Source organism: Squalius cephalus (assembly GCF_949319135.1).
Source record: "Squalius cephalus genome assembly, chromosome: 17".
NCBI classification, from domain to species: domain Eukaryota; kingdom Metazoa; phylum Chordata; class Actinopteri; order Cypriniformes; family Leuciscidae; genus Squalius; species Squalius cephalus.
Genome location: NC_137138.1, coordinates 31,856,315 through 31,875,004, shown reverse-complemented (window position 1 = coordinate 31,875,004; position 18,690 = coordinate 31,856,315). Strand labels below are relative to the sequence as shown.

The window sequence follows — 18,690 nt, the reverse complement described above, 5'->3', positions numbered from 1 at the left end:
CTGTGATAAATTGTGTCTTTTTCACACACAGGTGACCATCCTTATCGTACTGGCCTTGGCTTTTCTGGCCTGCATAGTGTTCCTGGTGGTGTATAAAGCCTTCACCTATGACCACACCTGCCCCGATGGCTTTGTGTATAAGGTAAGAGGATAAACACGAAACCCATGTTCTTTCATTAAACACAACACGCCAGCGCTAAATAAAACACTTCTGTGCAACAAATATCTCAAAACCTTTGGAAAACATTTTGTATGTCCATTCTAATATAATTTATAACTGTCAAAATGTTACGAATAAATCCAGTTACTTAGTGATGAATATTAATTTCAAATGTCGCACATACGTCGCTGCAAATAGTTGTTAAAAGTGATACTCAAGCCCACGTTGTTGTTTGTGGACAAAAATTCCACAATATGTTTCTTCAAAGGGATCCTGTTATGCCTTTTTCACATTTTTCAGCTTTCTTTAGCATGTAATGTTGCTGTTTGATCATGAAAAAGTTCTGCTAAGTTACAAAACACAAAGTACCTCCAGCGGGAGTTATTCTCTATATCAGTGTCAGTGTTTCTGAACTCCTTGAAACGCCTCCATTGTAGTCTTGAGTTTTTCAGGAACAAACACGTCACAATATAGAGTGCAACAATAATTCTGCCCGTTGGTTCCAAAAGTATTTTTTTCCATTCATTTCTCCCATAGGGATTTTAAAAAAGTCTTTAAGTGTTATACCAAGTGTTACACTATGAAACAAAGCTAACCAAATGCAAAGTGAATCTTAGCTTTAACAGCTTTAATGAGTGGAAATATATAGGACTACTCATTAAAAATGTTGACTATATATATATATATGTATATGTATATGTATATGTATATGTATATGTGTGTGTGTGTGTAAACAATATATTAAGTTTATTGCAATATACACTCACCTAAAGGGTTATTAGGAACACCTGTTCAATTTCTCATTAATGCAATTATCTAATCAACCAATCACATGACAGTTGCTTCAATGCATTTAGGGGTGTGGTCCTGGTCAAGACAATCTCCTGAACTCCAAACTGAATGTCAGAATGGGAAAGAAAGGTGATTTTAAGCAATTTTGAGCGTGGCATGGTTGTTGGTGCCAGACGGGCTGGTCTGAGTATTTCACAATCTGCTCAGTTACTGGGATTTTCACGCACAACCATTTCTAGGGTTTACAAAGAATGGTGTGAAAAGGGAAAAACATCCAGTATGCGGCAGTCCTGTGGACGAAAATGCCTTGTTGATGCTAGAGGTCAGAGGAGAATGGGCCGACTGATTCAAGCTGATAGAAGAGCAACTTTGACTGAAATAACCACTCGTTACAACCGAGGTATGCAGCAAAGCATTTGTGAAGCCACAACACGCACAACCTTGAGGCGGGTGGGCTACAACAGCAGAAGACCCCACCGGGTACCACTCATCTCCACTACAAATAGGAAAAAGAGGCTACAATTTGCACGAGCTCACCAAAATTGGACAGTTGAAGACTGGAAAAATGTTGCCTGGTCTGATGAGTCTCGATTTCTGTTGAGACATTCAGATGGTAGAGTCAGAATTTGGCGTAAACAGAATGAGAACATGGATCCATCATGCCTTGTTACCACTGTGCAGGCTGCTGGTGGTGGTGTAATGGTGTGGGGGATGTTTTCTTGGCACACTTTAGGCCCCTTAATGCCAATTGAGCATCGTTTAAATGCCACGGCCTACCTGAGCATTGTTTCTGACCATGTCCATCCCTTTATGACCACCATGTACCCATCCTCTGATGGCTACTTCCAGCAGGATAATGCACCATGTCACAAAGCTCGAATCATTTCAAATTGGTTTCTTGAACATGACAATGAGTTCACTGTACTAAAATGGCCCCCACAGTCACCAGATCTCAACCCAATAGAGCATCTTTGGGATGTGGTGGAACGGGAGCTTCGTGCCCTGGATGTGCATCCCACAAATCTCCATCAACTGCAAGATGCTATCCTATCAATATGGGCCAACATTTCTAAAGAATGCTTTCAGCACCTTGTTGAATCAATGCCACGTAGAATTAAGGAAGTTCTGAAGGCGAAAATGGGTCAAACACAGTATTAGTATGGTGTTCCTAATAATCCTTTAAGTGAGTGTACACACGCACACTTAAATATTTTGAAAGGCTAACTCGATTACGTGCTTCATGGGAGTGGGCGGAGCTAAATAGCTATTTTGGCGCGCTTTGGTAATTTAGACAATTTGATTGGTGGAATTTTCTGTACAGCATCATGGTGTAACACGTGTGTGCAGGCAGACAGACGAAGACACAGTAAATTAAAGTTCCAACACAAAGGGAACACAGGAACATATACAAAAGAGTTGAACACAGCTGAACCAAACTAACTAATAACAGTGAGCATAGAAACTAAAGAGTGGCGCGAATCTAAACAAAGGAACATGTGGCAAATGAAAACTAACAAGAAGTCCATGAAAACAGAACATAACGGTGATACATGGGTAATACATTTCTTCACCACGAATTCTGTTGTTAAACATGATTTTTTTTATTTTTTATTTTTTTTATAAGTTGAAATAATGCTGGCTGACGGTTTCAGCAGAAGTGAATACCGATTAACAACCACGTAGATAACAGTAAGGCTTTAAAGGTTTTAATTTATCGTTAAAAATCCATTTCCCTATAAAGAAAATGAATGGAGTTGTTTCTTCCGGAACCCAAATGTTGCACTCTATTACTCATTTAAATAATTCCCGCCCAAGACATATGCAACATGAAGGGGCGGGGCCTGGTTGTGTTGCATTGGTAGTGTGTTGAAACTCGTGGTTATGGTTAGGGGCGTGAAATTTCCCAAACAAAATTGAAGCGGTTGACCAATCACAACACACTGGTCCAGCCAACCAATCAGAGCACAGTGTGCTTTTCGAAGGAGGGGCTTCATAGAGACAAGAACTAAACAGAGCGTTGCAGACAGACCTGTAAAAGAGCTGCTGCAACAATGTAAAATATGGGGAGAAACGGTGTTTTTTGAACATTCAACCATGAGTAGACCCAAAAAATTAAATCAAGACCTTAAAAAAAGGCATCTTAAACAATGAGTACATTAATCTATGGCAGTGACAGAATATTTGTGATGTGTGTGTTGCACATTTGTCATGTTGAGGAATTGAAAATGATAATACTGCTTGTTCAACAAATGCAGGAGTCTAAATTCACAGTTGTAACGTTACACATTTACACTTTCTCAAAAGCACAATCGCTGCATCCCTGCCTCTCTGGAGGCCTACTACACGGCCCAGGACGCCAACAGCCGCGGGCGCTTCTACACCGTCATCAGCCACTACAGCATGGCCAAGCAGACCACCTCCCGCTCGGTCTCTCCATGGCTCCCTGCTGGCAGTGCCCAACATGATGCCAAGCCTCCCAACACAGACAGCCAATGAGATCTCACACACTGCTTTTTAAAGGGTTTTCATCACGTCCACCTGCATCAACACCATTCCCTATTTCCCTAATATTTCCACAGACCCATTTGTTTCTCATATGTCCATTGTTTCATTTTTTCTTAGTTTAAATCATATGCTTGTTTTTTTATTATTATTTATTAATATTTATTTTTGTTGTATTTCTTATTTTATTTTTGTATTTAATATTCAAATATTGTTTGTACAAAGGCATGACTCTGAATCTTGTCAAGCGGTTTTCCCCACAATGTCTGTGAGTGTCAATGACCCATTATGGAAGCAGAATATCCATAAGCCCCTTACAGTATGTAGTTAGGTAACAAAAATCTTGAACGGCATGATAAAACAGGGAGTTTTGTGCTTTTATTTCTGAAACAGCAGAAAATACACATACATGCTCTCACATTAGAATATGAAAACACAAAACCAACTCGCTAGACTCATTTTTATGTACGAGTACGACCCATTACTGCATATTAATGAAACATTGATATAGGCCAAAAATAAAATGGCAAAAAATACATATTGCAAATGTACAGAATGTTATGGTTCCTACTTTGAACCTCAGTGTAAATAACTCATGAGAGCAATTACCATGGTGTGTATCTCCATATGATACATTGTAATATTCTCACTGTTTCTCAATGGATGGAGGTGTCTAGAGCTTTGCGACTTGCTTTAGCTGGTGTCTATGCTTGCGTTTAACCAGGGGCGAAACCTTGGATTCTGAGATGATATGGTGAAATGTCTCATCTGAATTCCTGCCAAAGCTTGATTTTCTGCTATGTTTGGTCACAAGTCTGCTCTTTTTTCCATTTTTATATTCGTTGTCAGAAAAAAAAGGGATTTTTGAAATCTTGTGCTGTTGTTAGTTGAGATGTAGCAAGCCTTGAGTATTTTTGATTGTGTATCCTTTAGGTTGAAAATAATAAAGATATACAAGGTGTTCAATTGTGTCTTTTTGCTCTTGTTTGTGTCTTTTGGTTCTTGCTGGGTAATGGATTTGCACTTGTAGTGTACTTCAAATCTTCAAAGTATATTAATAAAACTGCAAATAATATTCCATTAATGAATTAAAAGGTCACTTAAGGGCACTTAAAGTAAGCGCACTTTAACTATAAGTACACTTTTATAAGTAACTTTGTAATAATGTCAAATATTTTTTTTTAACAATAGTTGTCGTTCTTTGAAGAAGTACACTTATTTTGATGTGTTGACTAACATTGCACATGTAAATAACATGATTATAGATTTAAATAGTGCGTTATTCAATATTTAAACTTAATATATTTTACATATACTAAATTGCAACTTCATTAACAATGCAATTGCAAATGTATTTCAATACATGACATTTTGACCCAAGTTTTAACAGAAATATCATTAAAGTGTATTTTCATTTACCTTAAATGCAGTACATTTTTACCAAAATTTATTAAAAAAAACACCTAAAGTTCAGCTATATAACAGCTATAATCTTTTAAAGCATATTACTTCCATAATAAGTACTTTTTAAGTCATTTTTAAAAGTTAGCTAAAGTGTACTTGTTTTTTTCATAAAGGGAAGTAATCTCACCAAAATAATTCAGGAAAAACTGCTAATAAATGAAACAACTGAAAACTCAGGGGATACTATAAATTAAAACGAAATAAATACATAAATAAAAGGGTGATATCATGTACTATTACATCATCACTGCCTTAAGTTTGGTCTGTTCTTTCTTACACATCATCTGACTTCAGAAATCTTGGAAAATAGTGCATACTACAGTAGTCCTATGCACTACTATTAGGATAGTTTCATGGTCATTTTTTGTACATATCGAACCCAGATAGTAATGTTTATGTTCACTTTCTTCATATGGAAAGGAACAACATACACATTTAGCTAAATATCTCCGTTTGTCTTCCACAGATCATTAAGGATTCAAATGAGATTGCAAGTTGATGACAGAATTTTCCTTTTTGTGTGGCCTATCCATTCGTAGTCTTCTGAGCTTTAAAATTGCAATAGAATTTTCCTCTATCATAACTGATACCTGGGTAATTAATATTTGTGTAATAGCAACTCACCAATAGCCTCTTAAACTACATTTCAAAAATACAATACTTAACTGCTTAAAACCACGTCCAATGACTTGATGAATCTGACTGACTTGAAATCATTCCGCTGACTCAATATGCTCACAGTTCCTCTCTTCTGAGTGGGTGGGAGTCTCATATGAGTGAAGCACAGCAGTCGCACATTAGACTGACAGCTGGGTTATTTCTGCTTGGCTAATTAGCAGCCCTGTTCATCTTGTCTGCTCAAACTCTTCTCCACCTCATATTCTCTCATGCTGAGAAGACTGAGCCACACCCTGAATGTCAAGATACAGATCGAAAAACAACTGCCATGGATATAGTGATTTAATCAATTGGCTATAGATGCGAAATGAGTGTAAAAAGATAACTAAATACTGAGCATTTGAATTAAATATTATTAAGAAACAGAACATGATTATTTTAATTCTTTAAACTACCATCAACTATTTATCCTACAATTATGTTAAATGGAGAAAATTATTAATAGTCCTTAAATTCAACATGAAGCAGCATTTAAAAAAAAAAAATCTTTACAAGATGTAGTTTTGAATTATTAAACAATCAAAGAGAAAAGAAAAAACAGGAATCTATGAGACCATTAAAAAGCTGGCTATTGGTTATTATTTATAGGTCATGTCAGTTAAAAAGGAAAGTCATTTTAGATGCAAATTAGCAAATTATTGATGAAATGTTACAAGACAAACATTTTTCCCCTTGCACTCAACTTTTGAGCAATGTTGCTGGGAAATGTTGGCATCAACAGGCAACCAGGTGAGACACAGGGCCCATGACCGAGCTAAAGCATCCTTGTGTATCATCACCTTTAGATCAATTTTAAATGGAATTTTGTTTAAGCAGATATAAGAGAAACATTTCAGATGAAGTTGAGGATTAAATACTGATTGAGAACTTTTCATTGAAGTCTCCTGAGCTATGAAAGAGCAATATATGAGCAATGATATTTTCTTGAATTATCCTTACTGTCGCGTGTATCATGCACTCAAGGAGATGCCTGATGTGGAATTAACAAACAAATATACTTTAATAAACACTTGGAGAATACACAGAGAATTATTAATTTACCATTTAACGTAAGAACGAGAACTGACAAAGGACTGAACAGAACAGGGATGATACATACACATTGATAACAAGGAAACTAAATGGGAGACAGGTGAACATAATAATTAACTCATGAGTAACCAAGGAAAATAAGAAGGGTAACGAGAATACTACACAGAAACGACATACAAGAAACCACAACACATGAACAAAATTTGCGCTTAGACTTAAGTGGAATCCGGTAGTTTGGATAGAAGCTAGTTATTTTACTTTATAAAGTTTTAAATATGGATATATTGCACTTTTGCACTTTTATGGACTTCAAAATAGAAACGGCCATTCACTGCTATTATAGCTTTGAAGAGCCATGACATTTTTTTATAGAACTCCGATTGTATTCATCTGAAAGCAGAATGTCATATACACCTAGGATGGCTTGAGGGTGAGTAAATCATGGGCTAATTTTAATTTTTCAGTGAACTATCTTTGGTGGAGGACAAGGAAGATGTGGAGCAGGCGAAGGATAAGGAACGGAAGGAGCCAGCTGGTGCCATGGCGGAGCTAACGGAGGGAGGAGCCAAGTCGTAGTCCTGATAATTCTATTTGATGGAGCCTTGGGGCCAATCGCCAGAGGCGGAGCTGGGCGAGGCAGAGATTTCAGGGAAAGCCACAGCGACAATAGCCCGGGGTGACATGGCAGGTGGACATGGAGGGAGCCTGGTGGATCCTTAGTAATGGCGACAACAGTGCAGCTAAAGGAGTGCAGAGCAGAGGGACTGACAGGCCGAGGTCCAGCCAGGAGATCCACTGCACAAAACTAAGCTGGTGGTGAAGTGGCCCGAGGCGGCACCAAAGAGCTGGCGGGAGTCAGTGGTGATGGCAGAGCCGAAGAGCTTCGAGACAATGGAGCAGGTGAGTGACTGTGACTTGATGGAGCCAGTGGAGATGATGGAGACAACAAGGAGAGAAGGTAATAGAGTGGGACTGGATCGTCAAACAGGTGACTTGGAGCGAGTTCAGGGGTGGGAAGCGCTCCTCTACTGTCTCGAGAGTGGAATACCCCCACGGTGTGGACTCCAGAAAGGACCTGGTGGCAGGATGTGGCCTCGGGACGGAAGTGGCATCCGGCTCTAGCTCTGGGACAGATGCGTTGGCTGGTTCTGGCTCCGTGGTGGGAGGCAGCTCTCACACATGGTCTGTGGCGGGCATTGGCACGGGCTCTAGATTTGTTGCGGGCTCAAGCATCAAACTCAGGTCTACAGTGGAAGATCCCTCATGTTGTCCGGGACTCTCCGGGCTAGGATGATGAATTCTATTTGGTGCGGGCAGAGAGATGACTGCTGCTGATGGAATATGTGCTGGGTCATGGGAGTTGGTGATGGCGTCGTTTTCGATGACTTCATCACAGTGAGGGAGCATCCGTATACCCACAAGGTGTAATCCTCAAACTCAGCGAAAGGGCGGTGATCCTCCCCAGGAGCATCTGACCGAGGGTATCGTCGATCCCGCTCCAGAAGAGAATTATTACCCCATAACATAATGATGAAAACTGACAAAGGAACTAAATGGGAGACAGGTGAGTATACTCATTAACTCATGAGTCCCCAAAGAAACTAACAAGTATTTGAAGTGAGTGCTGGTGCAGTGCGACCATTTTGCCATCCAGCCCCACTCCGGACCCAGAGCCCAGTCAACTTTCAGCCATACCTGCAGCAGAAGAGCCTGAGCCCGCCATAAAAGATGAGCCAGAGTGATTGCCAGAGGCTACTTTCATCCTGCAGCCTGAGCCCAATGCAGAGTGTGTCCAGGAGTGTGAGCCGGCATCAGTGTCTGTCATCGAGGGCATATTGGTGGAGTTCGTCGGAATTGATTGGAACCTGCCCACACTCCCTGTTGAATTATTATATGATGAGCTGGATTATGATATGATGCTTCCTGATCTACTGTCTCCACTAGTCCCGTCCAGTACCAATTCTTCATCTCTGCTGGATAAGCCCAGTTCCAAGTCATCTTCCTCAATGCTAGTTAAGCACAGTTCCAAGTCGTCTTCAACACCACTGGATTAGATCAGTTCTAAATCATCTTCGTCATCACTGGTTAAGCCCAGTTCCAAGTCGTCTTTGTTGCCGCTGGATAAGCCCAGCTTCAAGTCGCCTTCGTCGCCATTGGCTCTGACCAGCTCCAAGTCACTTTGTTGCTATTGGCTATGCCCAGCTCCATGCATCGTCTGTTGGATCATCTATTCAGCTCAACCTTTACAAATGACACTTAAGGATATTTGCAAATCCTTATGAGGTTTTAGATTTAAGAGGATTTTCTCTGAGTATAAGGTAGATCAAGCCATCTCTGGGCTAGTGGGAAAAAATCAGTTTAAGAGACAAAAACCCCACAAAGAGCAGTGGGATTATGGGATCACACACCCTGTCTATAAACAGCCTGAGGTGGTTGGCTAGTTTAGCTTGGCTGGTTGAAGCTGGCTTTCCGTATAAGCATAATTTTCATAAAAAAACAACAACACAGATTTACTAACACATAGGTCTTCATATGCCATGTTAGATGGTTTATATACACAGTAGAAATAAACTTTAAACAACAATAAATCATAAAATATATGCATATTTGTATTGTATTGTATGAAACAATTTGTACATTTTCAAAAGGTTCAAAATACATATTTTGTGTTGGAGAAATATGAAGTGTAAAAAAATATGCACACTACAGCCATTCAAAACCCTTCATCAGAACACAATAATAACATGCAGAGTAAACACAAGAGCATGGATTTGCCTGGGAGAAGCAGGTCTTGTTAAATTAAGGTTTAGCAAATTGTGATGTTTTACTGTTGCTATGGTGGCAGCTGAAGCATCAAGCATTCGTGTCTCACCACAACCTGTGGCAATGCACTCGTGACGCATGTGCTGAAAAGCACAGTGGAAAACAACACATCAGTATTTGTGTTTGTTTGAACACTAAGTGACAAACAAAAATGTAATCAAAGTACCTCAGTGTAAATCAGTCTAATGGAATTAAATGATGTAATTTGATCTTTATCACTGATAGATTATCTGGCTTTCACTACTCTATAGAATAATAATAATAATAATAACAACTGTATGTTAAATATTTCATAGTGGTGCTTGTCATTTGTAGTGTCAAGAAATAGGAGTAATGCTGTCTCTCTCGTTTTCATGCATACTTAAGCACTGTGACAAATCCAGTTGGACTTATTCAATCTTCTAGTCAGACTGAGCCTTACAAACATGCATGTCATGATAAACGTCTTTTTCATCTGCATAAGAAGATGAATCTGACTTTCTATGATGGCGGAACCTATGGCTTAAGAAACGGATTGGCACTCAAGAGGTTACAGCAAATGTGTGTGTGTGTGTGTGTCTGTGCGTATGTGTCCTGCTGTGCTCCTGTCACCCAAAAGCTGTTGCTTGGCCACAAGGTGGAAGGCAGGTCACCCGTCACGACTAACTAAAGTAAGCAAGGTTAAAACAAAATCACAGAACACCACAAACTTACTGAAAGCGAAGCTCCAGAATGCCACTTTTGGTTTTTACACACATGACTCATCTCAACAGGAAGCGCTCGCACTGTGCTGATGCAAACCCCTCCCAACAGGGTCCCAACAGATTTCTGATTGTGACATCTGTCACCTCATTTTAGGCGAGACTGTAGTTAGCTGTTTTAGATGTAGCACGAGATGTTTCATTTTATATAGCCAAAACTTGACAAATGCTACAGACATTTAAGTCTACATGAGATGACACACAGATATTACAATTAATGAGGAAAAAATGTGGGAGACTTCTCTTGTGAAAAAGAAATGTGCTTAATTGAATTGAGTGCACTTGTAGTGTACTTAAACCTTAAAAGTATTGTGTGTATATATATATATATATATATATATGTGTGTGTGTGTGTGTGTGTGTGTGTGTGTGTGTGTGTGTGTTTTTTTAAACTGCACTCAATAATATAATAATGATAAAATAAAAGGCCATTTAAGTGTACTTATAGAGAGTACACTTTCATGACTGTTTCTTAACATAGTCACTTTAAAAATTGTACTTTGTAATACTGTCAAATTATTATTTTTTTTATCATATTTTTTTATAATCTCTTCTCATGCTTTAAAGAAGTACACTTCTTTTGGTGTGTTTCATAACATGTTAAATCACATGTAAAGTACATGATTATAATTTTAAGCGTAGTGTGTCATTTGATCCATTTAAAGTTAATATACTTTAAAGGTACTAAATTACAACATTTTTACAAACAGTGCTGGGGAAAGTCTCAAATTCACACCTGTACAGTAGAGAGCGCAGCTCAAACAAGCCTTTCAAACTAATGCAAAAAACGAATATCTAAAAGTGTGCACTATATAACAGAAGGTGATTTTTTTCTAAATGTCGACAAAAAACGATTGCCAAATGACGGCGTTTCCATTAATCGATGTTATGCGACTAAAACTTAAGTAAAAGTAAAGTCATTCCAAAAACCATGGTAACGGACGTTGGTAGGTTTATGTACTATATCCCAGCCACTGCATTAGCCATTATTATTAATCGAAGGAGATGTATGTGTGTTTTCCAAGCATTAATGGTAAACAACGACCCTTATTATACTTGTGAGCGGCACATATGAGGAGTTTCTGGGTGTTTCTCCCTCATATCTGCTTCGAGGTCTTGATTGTGGCATTTATTTGAGGTTTAGAATCCATTATTCCTGTAATTATTTTGTCTTATATGAATTTAATAAAGAACTCTGGTTTCCATTGCAGTTTTGCGAAATATTTCTTTTTCGAATTGCCTGAAAAACCACCTCATGCGAGCGTAAAAACTTTTTTGCGATAAATGGGAGTTTTTGCGAAAATTACGTGTTTCGATTAAGCATATTTTCAATTCGCAATTTCAATTTGTGCAATTTGAAGGGTAATGGAAACGCAGCTACTGACTCACACCTTGCCCATTTCCATTATAAAATCAGCTCTTTGATCACATCTCATTGAAAGTATTTAATAGCTCACTCTCCACCATCTCTATTGAATTTGGCAGGAGTGTTGTACGGTTCTCCCAACTTGAAGTGCCCAGAGGTAGGAGAAAATGAGAAGGGTTCATTAACAGTCGTTTTAATTGCTAATTGACTTTGCTGATTAATGAGAGTGGAGCAGGACTATGAAGAGCGGACACAAAGACAACTGCTGCAGTTCAGACACTAAGATGAACCGGTGTCTCAGAATAGATTCAGTGTAAAGAGCTGTACTGGTGATTGTTCTCCCACTAGATTTGGTTTAATAGCTCTTATGCTCTGATGAAGCAATAGAGATTGGAAAAGTACTAAGTCTACTGAGCTGCATTTGTGTCTGCTGTCTACATGAGCCACTTTCACACATTAAACCTACAAAATTTCAATAATATGCACTTTTCTGGTAAATGTATCACATCTGCTATTCACATATGCAGTGGCTTTCTGTTCGTGAACAATAAAGTCACAAAGTTTCTCACAACTTGTGTGCTTTTTTTGGGCATGTCAGGTTTAACTGCGGCGCTGATGGAGACTCATGAATGTGCAGTCGTTTAATACAATTATACAGTTTAATCATAGTCTAAAATAGTTCCAAAATCATTACATTCAGTTCAGACTTTTTCAATACTCTTTTAAAAGTATGCTAAAGTTTTCTTCTTTTTAACAAGGACTCTGTAACTGATTGAATCATGAAAAGTGGGCATTTCATACCAGCGTTTGTAGTGATAGTGTTCATATGTCTGTGCCATTAAACCGAATATGGTATAACTCATGTACAGCCATTTGCAAGTCAACTTTAACTTTCTAACAACTTTACAATAAAACTTAAAAGTACTCAGCAAGGTGCTCTACCATCACATCATTGGCCTGAAAGAGAAAGAGAAAACTGTAAAAGAAGACAGAAAAGAGAAAATCTGTTTGCTAATGTCCACTATAGCACCCCTTGTGGCAATTATGAGAATGCATACTACAACACATTATGAAATGCACTTTTCACAAATAATTTTGCTTTACGGTCAAATACTGGTGAATAGTGTGTTTTGGACCAAGGCCAGGAATGTTTATTAAATAGGGTCAATTATGAATTAAGGTCTGCTAATTATACACACTAATAAAGCTTTCTAAACTGTACAAATGTTTGGTTAACACACTAGCTAGATCTATCTCACAGTACTTGTCCTTGACAGGATTTTCGAATGTGCCTGGTTCCTCCCACCTTTTGAGTAATTCTTGGTTCCCTGTTTTGCCTTTAGGGATCCCAGCAGGGCACACTCATGGCTTGTGTGTAATTTCGGCATGCCCTACTTTTCCAGGGATGTTTAATTGCTTGTCTGTCCGCCTTCTTCCCCATAGGCATTGTATTCACCGGTAGCATTTGGGACTATCATTAAGTTTTCATGCATGCATTATTCAGAATCAGAGGATATATACTTATGCTTTCTTTTTTAAAATGGGTTGTTTTTATGGCCTGAAGTCTGAATTGAGTTCTTTTGAAAAGGGGCAGTGTAACAAATGTAAAATATTTTAAGGTTTGGTTGTTTAATAAGGCTAAAGAAAAGAACTGCATTATTAAAAAATATCCCATGTAGTTTCTAAGCAGTCTAAAGGCCTGATTAAACCAAGGACGTTTACTATAAAGTAAACTATAAAGCCGATCAAGTTCAACGTACAATGTCTTCAAGGAAGAATACTGCCAGTTCTCTGTGTGTTTGGACACGTGAAATGGAAGGCAGACTTGTGGAGCTCTGACAAAAGCATGAGTGTGTATTTGATGAAATTAAAGATTTATATTAAACTCAAGCGGCAACCTCTCTCTTCCGACTCGGAAGTGACTTAAACTGCAATTCATCAATTGGCCGCTAGAGATAGGCTCCAAAAGAGAGTCAATCCCATAGACCCCCATGTTAAAATGGCCAACTTTACAGCAGAAAAAATATATATATTACAGCATGGTGCAAAAAGTGGTTTTGGTCTATATAGCTAATCCAGTAGTGACGCGCGGACATGAAAGTGACGGCCGGCTCCGCCCACTTTGGGCTTAAACAATGCTCTTCAGAACCTACGGGTGACCATATGATTAAACTGTATAATTGTATTAAACGACTGCACATTCATGAGTCTCCATCAGCGCCGCAGTTAAACCTGACATGCCCAGAAAAAGCACACAAGTTGTGAGAAACTTTGTGACTTTATTGTTCAAGAACAGAAAGCCACTGCATATGTGAATAGCCGATGTGATACATTTACCAGAAAAGTGCATATTATTGAAATTTAGTATGTTTGATGTGTGAAAGTGGCTCATGTAGACAGCAGACACCAATGCAGCTCAGTAGACTTTGTACTTTTCCAATCTCTATTGCTTCATCAGAGCATAGGAGCTATTAAACCAAATCTAGTGGGAGAACAATCACCAGTACAGCTCTTTACACTGAATCTATTCTGAGACACCGGTTCATCTTAGTGTCTGAACTGCAGCAGTTGTCTTTGTGTCCGCTCTTCATAGTCCTGCTCCACTCTCATTAATCAGCAAAGTCAATTAGCAATTAAAACGTCTCGGTTACGTATGTAACCCTCGTTCCCTGAGTAGGGAACGGAGACGTTACGTCGGATGACGACGAATGGGGTTTCGCTTAGAAATCCTATCATCTTCGAGTATTAAAACACGAGCCAATGGCAAAGAAATGCCATGGGTCTGCGGAATTTGCATAGCGTAACTCCGCCCCACCCTGGGGGTATATAAGGAAGTCGCTGGCAAGATGCAGATATGTCTTCGCTGAGGAGCCGAGACTGAACTCAGGCGTTCCAGCGGTACAGCGGAAGTGGCAGGGAGACGTAACGTCTCCGTTCCCTACTCAGGGAACGAGGGTTACATACGTAACCGAGACGTTCCCTTTCGTTGTCACTCCGAGTTACGTCGGATGACGACGAATGGGGTTCCCGTATAATCACGCCACCTCTCGACTGTCTACCAGTGCCCTGCGTAAGTCTGAGCTCCCTGTCGTGAAACTAGCACGGACGAAGGAGTCCTACTTAACACAGGAATACCAAGGTACACTGGGAAGCATATCCAGTGGAAATATGCAATCATGCCCAACCCGAAGGGGGGGACTTGGAATACACATATGACCCCGAAGGGCTGCATACGGAGTAACACTGGGGTGTCCAGCCGCAGGTGGAATATTTCAACCCCAGGGGTGGCAAGGTGGCTTGCCAAGGGAAAGACACATGCTCGAAGAGGCTTACAGTGGAAATACACATGTGGGGGTCGCCCGAAGGGAACCATGCACATGGAGGCACCTAGCCAAGCGCGAAAGCTGCCCGTGGCATAACTCTGGCGTTGACGTCGTCAGTGCTGGAGGAGACTCAGGGCTTATGAGGCTCACCTGAGGAATATCGCACGTATCCCGTCCGTGGAGAGGAATGGCGAGCAAGCGAAGACACCTGAGCAGAATCTAGTACCGGCTAGTTGAAGCGAGTACATGAGAAGAAACTGGCTCTACCCGGAGATTGTAGAATCTCGCAAATGTGTTAGGTGTCGCCCAGCCTGCAGCTCTGCAGATGTCTGTTAGCGAGGCGCCATGCGCTAGAGCCCAAGAGGATGCCACACTCCGAGTGGAGTGGGCCGTCACACCAAGGGGGCACGGCCGACCTTGCTGCTGGTATGCCAAAGCAATGGCGTCCACTATCCAGTGAGACAACCTTTGTTTGGAGAGAGCCTTTCCCTTCAGCTTCCCACCATGACAGACAAAGAGCTGGTCTGAGGTCCTGAAACACTGCGTTCTGTCTACGTAAGCACGAAGGGCGCGTACTGGACAGAGCAGTGCCAAGGCTGGGTCTGCCTCCTCCAAGGGCAGCGCTTGCAGGTTCACTACCTGGTCTCGAAAGGGTGTGGTAGGAACCTTGGGCACATATCCAAGCCGGGGTCTCAGGATCACGTGAGAGTTAGCCGGCCCGAATTCCAGGCACGCTTCGTCAACCGAAAATGCCTGCAGGTCCCCTACCCTCTTGATGGAGGCCAATGCAACCAGGAGCGCTGTCTTCATTGACAGGAACTTAAGCTCCACTGATTGCAGAGGCTCAAAGGGAGCACTCTGCAGGGCAGTTAAAACCACTGAGAGGTCCCAAGAGGGTACGAGGGGAGGGCGAGGAGGATTTAGTCTCCTGGCTCCCCTCAGGAACCTGACGATCAGGTCGTGCTTTCCCAAGGACTTACCATCAACTGCGTCGTGATGTGCGGCAATGGCGGCAACATACACTTTCAGGGTGGAGGGAGACAGCCTTCGCTCCAACCCTTCTTGCAGGAAGGAAAGCACGACACTGATCGGGCATTTCGTGGGTTCTAGATTTTTAGAAGAACACCAGTTGACGAAGAGGTTCCACTTCAACGCATAGACATGTCTCGTGGACGATGCTCTAGCGGAAGTGATGGTAGCCACCACCGCTGGTGGTAGGGTACTCAAACCTACCTTGTCCCGTCCAGGAGCCACACGTGGAGGTTCCATAGATCGGGACGAGGGTGCCATAAGGTGCCCCGTCCCTGAGAAAGGAGGTCCTTCCTCAGAGGAATTGGCCAGGGAGGTGCTGTCGCAAGGAGTATGAGTTCTGAGAACCAGGTGTGGCTGGGCCAGTATGGGGCAACCAATATAACCTGCTCCTTGTCCTCCCTGATCTTGCGCAGGGTCCGCGCAAGAAGGCTCACTGGGGGAAACGCATACTTGCGTAGGCCCCTCGGCCAGCTGTGCGCCAGTGCATCCGTGCCGAGCGTGCCCTCGGTCAGGGAATAAAACAGGTCGCAATGGGACGAGTCGTGGGAGGCAAACAGGTCTACCTGTGCGTCGCCGAACTGATCCCAAATCAGCTGAACCGTCCGGGGATGGAGTCGCCATTCTCCAGCGAGAGGCTGAACTCGAGACAGCTCGTCGGCCGCCTGGTTCAGGTGTCCCGGGATATAAATGGCTCGAAGCGACCTCAGATGCTTCTGACTCCATATAAGGAGGTGGCGGGCGAGTTGCGACATACGGCGGGAGCGTAGACCACCTTGATGGTTGATGTACGCTACTGTTGCGGTATTGTCTGATCGGACTAGTACGTGCTGACCCCTGAGCAACGCATGGAAACGGTGCAGGGCGAGACGTACAGCCAGCAACTCGAGGCAATTGACATGCCAAAGGCGCTGGGGTCCTGTCCAGGAGCCCGCGGCAGCATGACCATTGCACATGGCGCCCCAGCCCGTGGTGGAGGCATCTGTTGTGACAACAACATGCCGGGAAACTCGTTCCAGGGGCACTCCGGCCCGTAGAAAGCTGAGGTTCGACCACGGGGTGAAGGTCTGACGGCAGGCCGGAGTCACTGGGACCCGGAGCTTGCCGTGTTGCCATGCCCACCTCGGGACTCGATCGCGAAGCCAAAGCTGAAGCGGTCTCATATGAAGCAATCCGAGCGGCGTTACTGCGGCTGCGGATGCCATATGCCCCAGGAGCCTCTGAAAAAGTTTCAGTGGGACCGCACTCTTGCCCTCGAACTGGCGAAGACAAGTCAGCAGTGACTGCGCGCGCTCGCTCGTAAGCTGCGCGCACATGGCGACCGAGTCGATTTCCATACCGAGAAAAGAGATCCTCTGCACTGGGCAGAGTTTGCTCTTCTCCCAGTTGACCCGAAGGCCCAGACGAGCTAGGTGCCGGAGCACAAGATCCCTGTGTTCGCAAACCTGGTCTTGAGAGTGAGCTAGGATCAGCCAGTCGTCGAGATAGTTCAGGATGCGAACCCCGTGTTCCCGGAGGGGAACAAGGGCTGCCTCGACGACCTTCGTAAAGACGCGAGGAGACAGGGCTAGCCCGAAAGGGAGAACCGCGTACTGGTATGCCCGCCCCTCGAAAGCAAACCGTAGAAACGGTCTGTGTCGAGGTAAAATGGAGACATGGAAGTAGGCGTCCTTCAGGTCGATCGCTGCAAACCAATCCTGTGGCCGCACACACTCGAAAATGCGTTTGGCCGTGAGCATCTTGAACGGCAGCCTGTGGAGGGAGCGGTTCAGGACGCGCAGGTCCAGGATCGGTCGTAACCCACCCGATTTCTTCGGAACAATGAAGTAAGGGCTGTAGAAGCCGGACCTCATTTCGGCTGGAGGGACAATCTCGATCGCACCCTTCGCCAGTAGGGTGGCGACCTCCGCTCTCATGACAGGGGCATTGCCACCGACCATAGTAAAGCGGACTCCGCTGTAGCGGGGAGGAGATCGCGCGAACTGAATCGCGTAGCCGAGCCTGATGGTTCTCGCGACCCAGCGGGACAATCTGGGAAGCTCTAACCAGGCTTCCAGAAAGTGCACCAGCGGGGTCATACGAACCACAGATGTTCCGTCGGGGGTGCAGCGAGGCGGAATGACCGGCCCAGGCGTGGGTGGCATAGCGGCCCGGTGCGGGGGCACGGTCATTAGCCGCGTCCTGCCAGAGGAGGCCAGGGGAGGACCAGCGTCCCACGGGGGCGTGCTCTGGCAGGGGTCTGGCGACAGAGGGGGATGAGAGGAGCGTGGGCCGTGGGTGGCGCGTGCTCTCATCCGCACACTCCGTGTGCTCAGAGATGGGGTAGTGAGTTCTTTCTTTAACCATTTTAGGGTGCTGCCCGTCGTGGGACGAGCAGCGGGGATGGGAAAACCAAGGATTCTCCCCCGGCCCTCCACCGGGGGAAGGAGCGGCCCTGCAACCGGCTCCTGAACAGAACTCAACGCCATCTCTGAGCAGCCCGTCTCAGGAGCGCCGCTTAGCCTGGCGTTTAGCGGGGCACGGGGCGGGAGAGGGCTGTGGCGCCTTCCTACGGCTTCCTCTCCGACGCGACCCGGAAGCAGCGGACTGCTGGGGCCGATCGGGAGGGGGGGGAACCGTAGGAGGGCGCCCTCGGCGGCGAGCGGGCTGAGGCACCTGTGCCGACGACTGCGCTGCCGGAGCAGCGGGCCGCCGGGGCAGGACGTGTTTTAGAGCCTCAGTCTGCTTCTGGGCAGTCGAGAACTGCTGGGCGAAGTCCTCGACTGCACCGCCGAACAGGCC

General features: G+C 43.5%; 1 protein-coding gene across 1 annotated transcript in view; it reads left to right on the top strand.

Moving 5' to 3' along the window:
- Positions 1-4,416, top strand: part of nsg2 (neuronal vesicle trafficking associated 2) — a 39,510-nt gene extending 35,094 nt beyond the window's left edge. The window contains exons 4-5 of the mRNA XM_079847786.1: positions 32-142; positions 3,257-4,416. Coding sequence (XP_079703912.1) covers positions 32-142; positions 3,257-3,448 — 303 coding nt within the window. The 3' untranslated portion in view covers positions 3,449-4,416. The remainder of the gene's footprint in view (positions 1-31; positions 143-3,256) is intronic.
- The last annotated feature ends 14,274 nt before the right edge of the window (positions 4,417-18,690 follow it).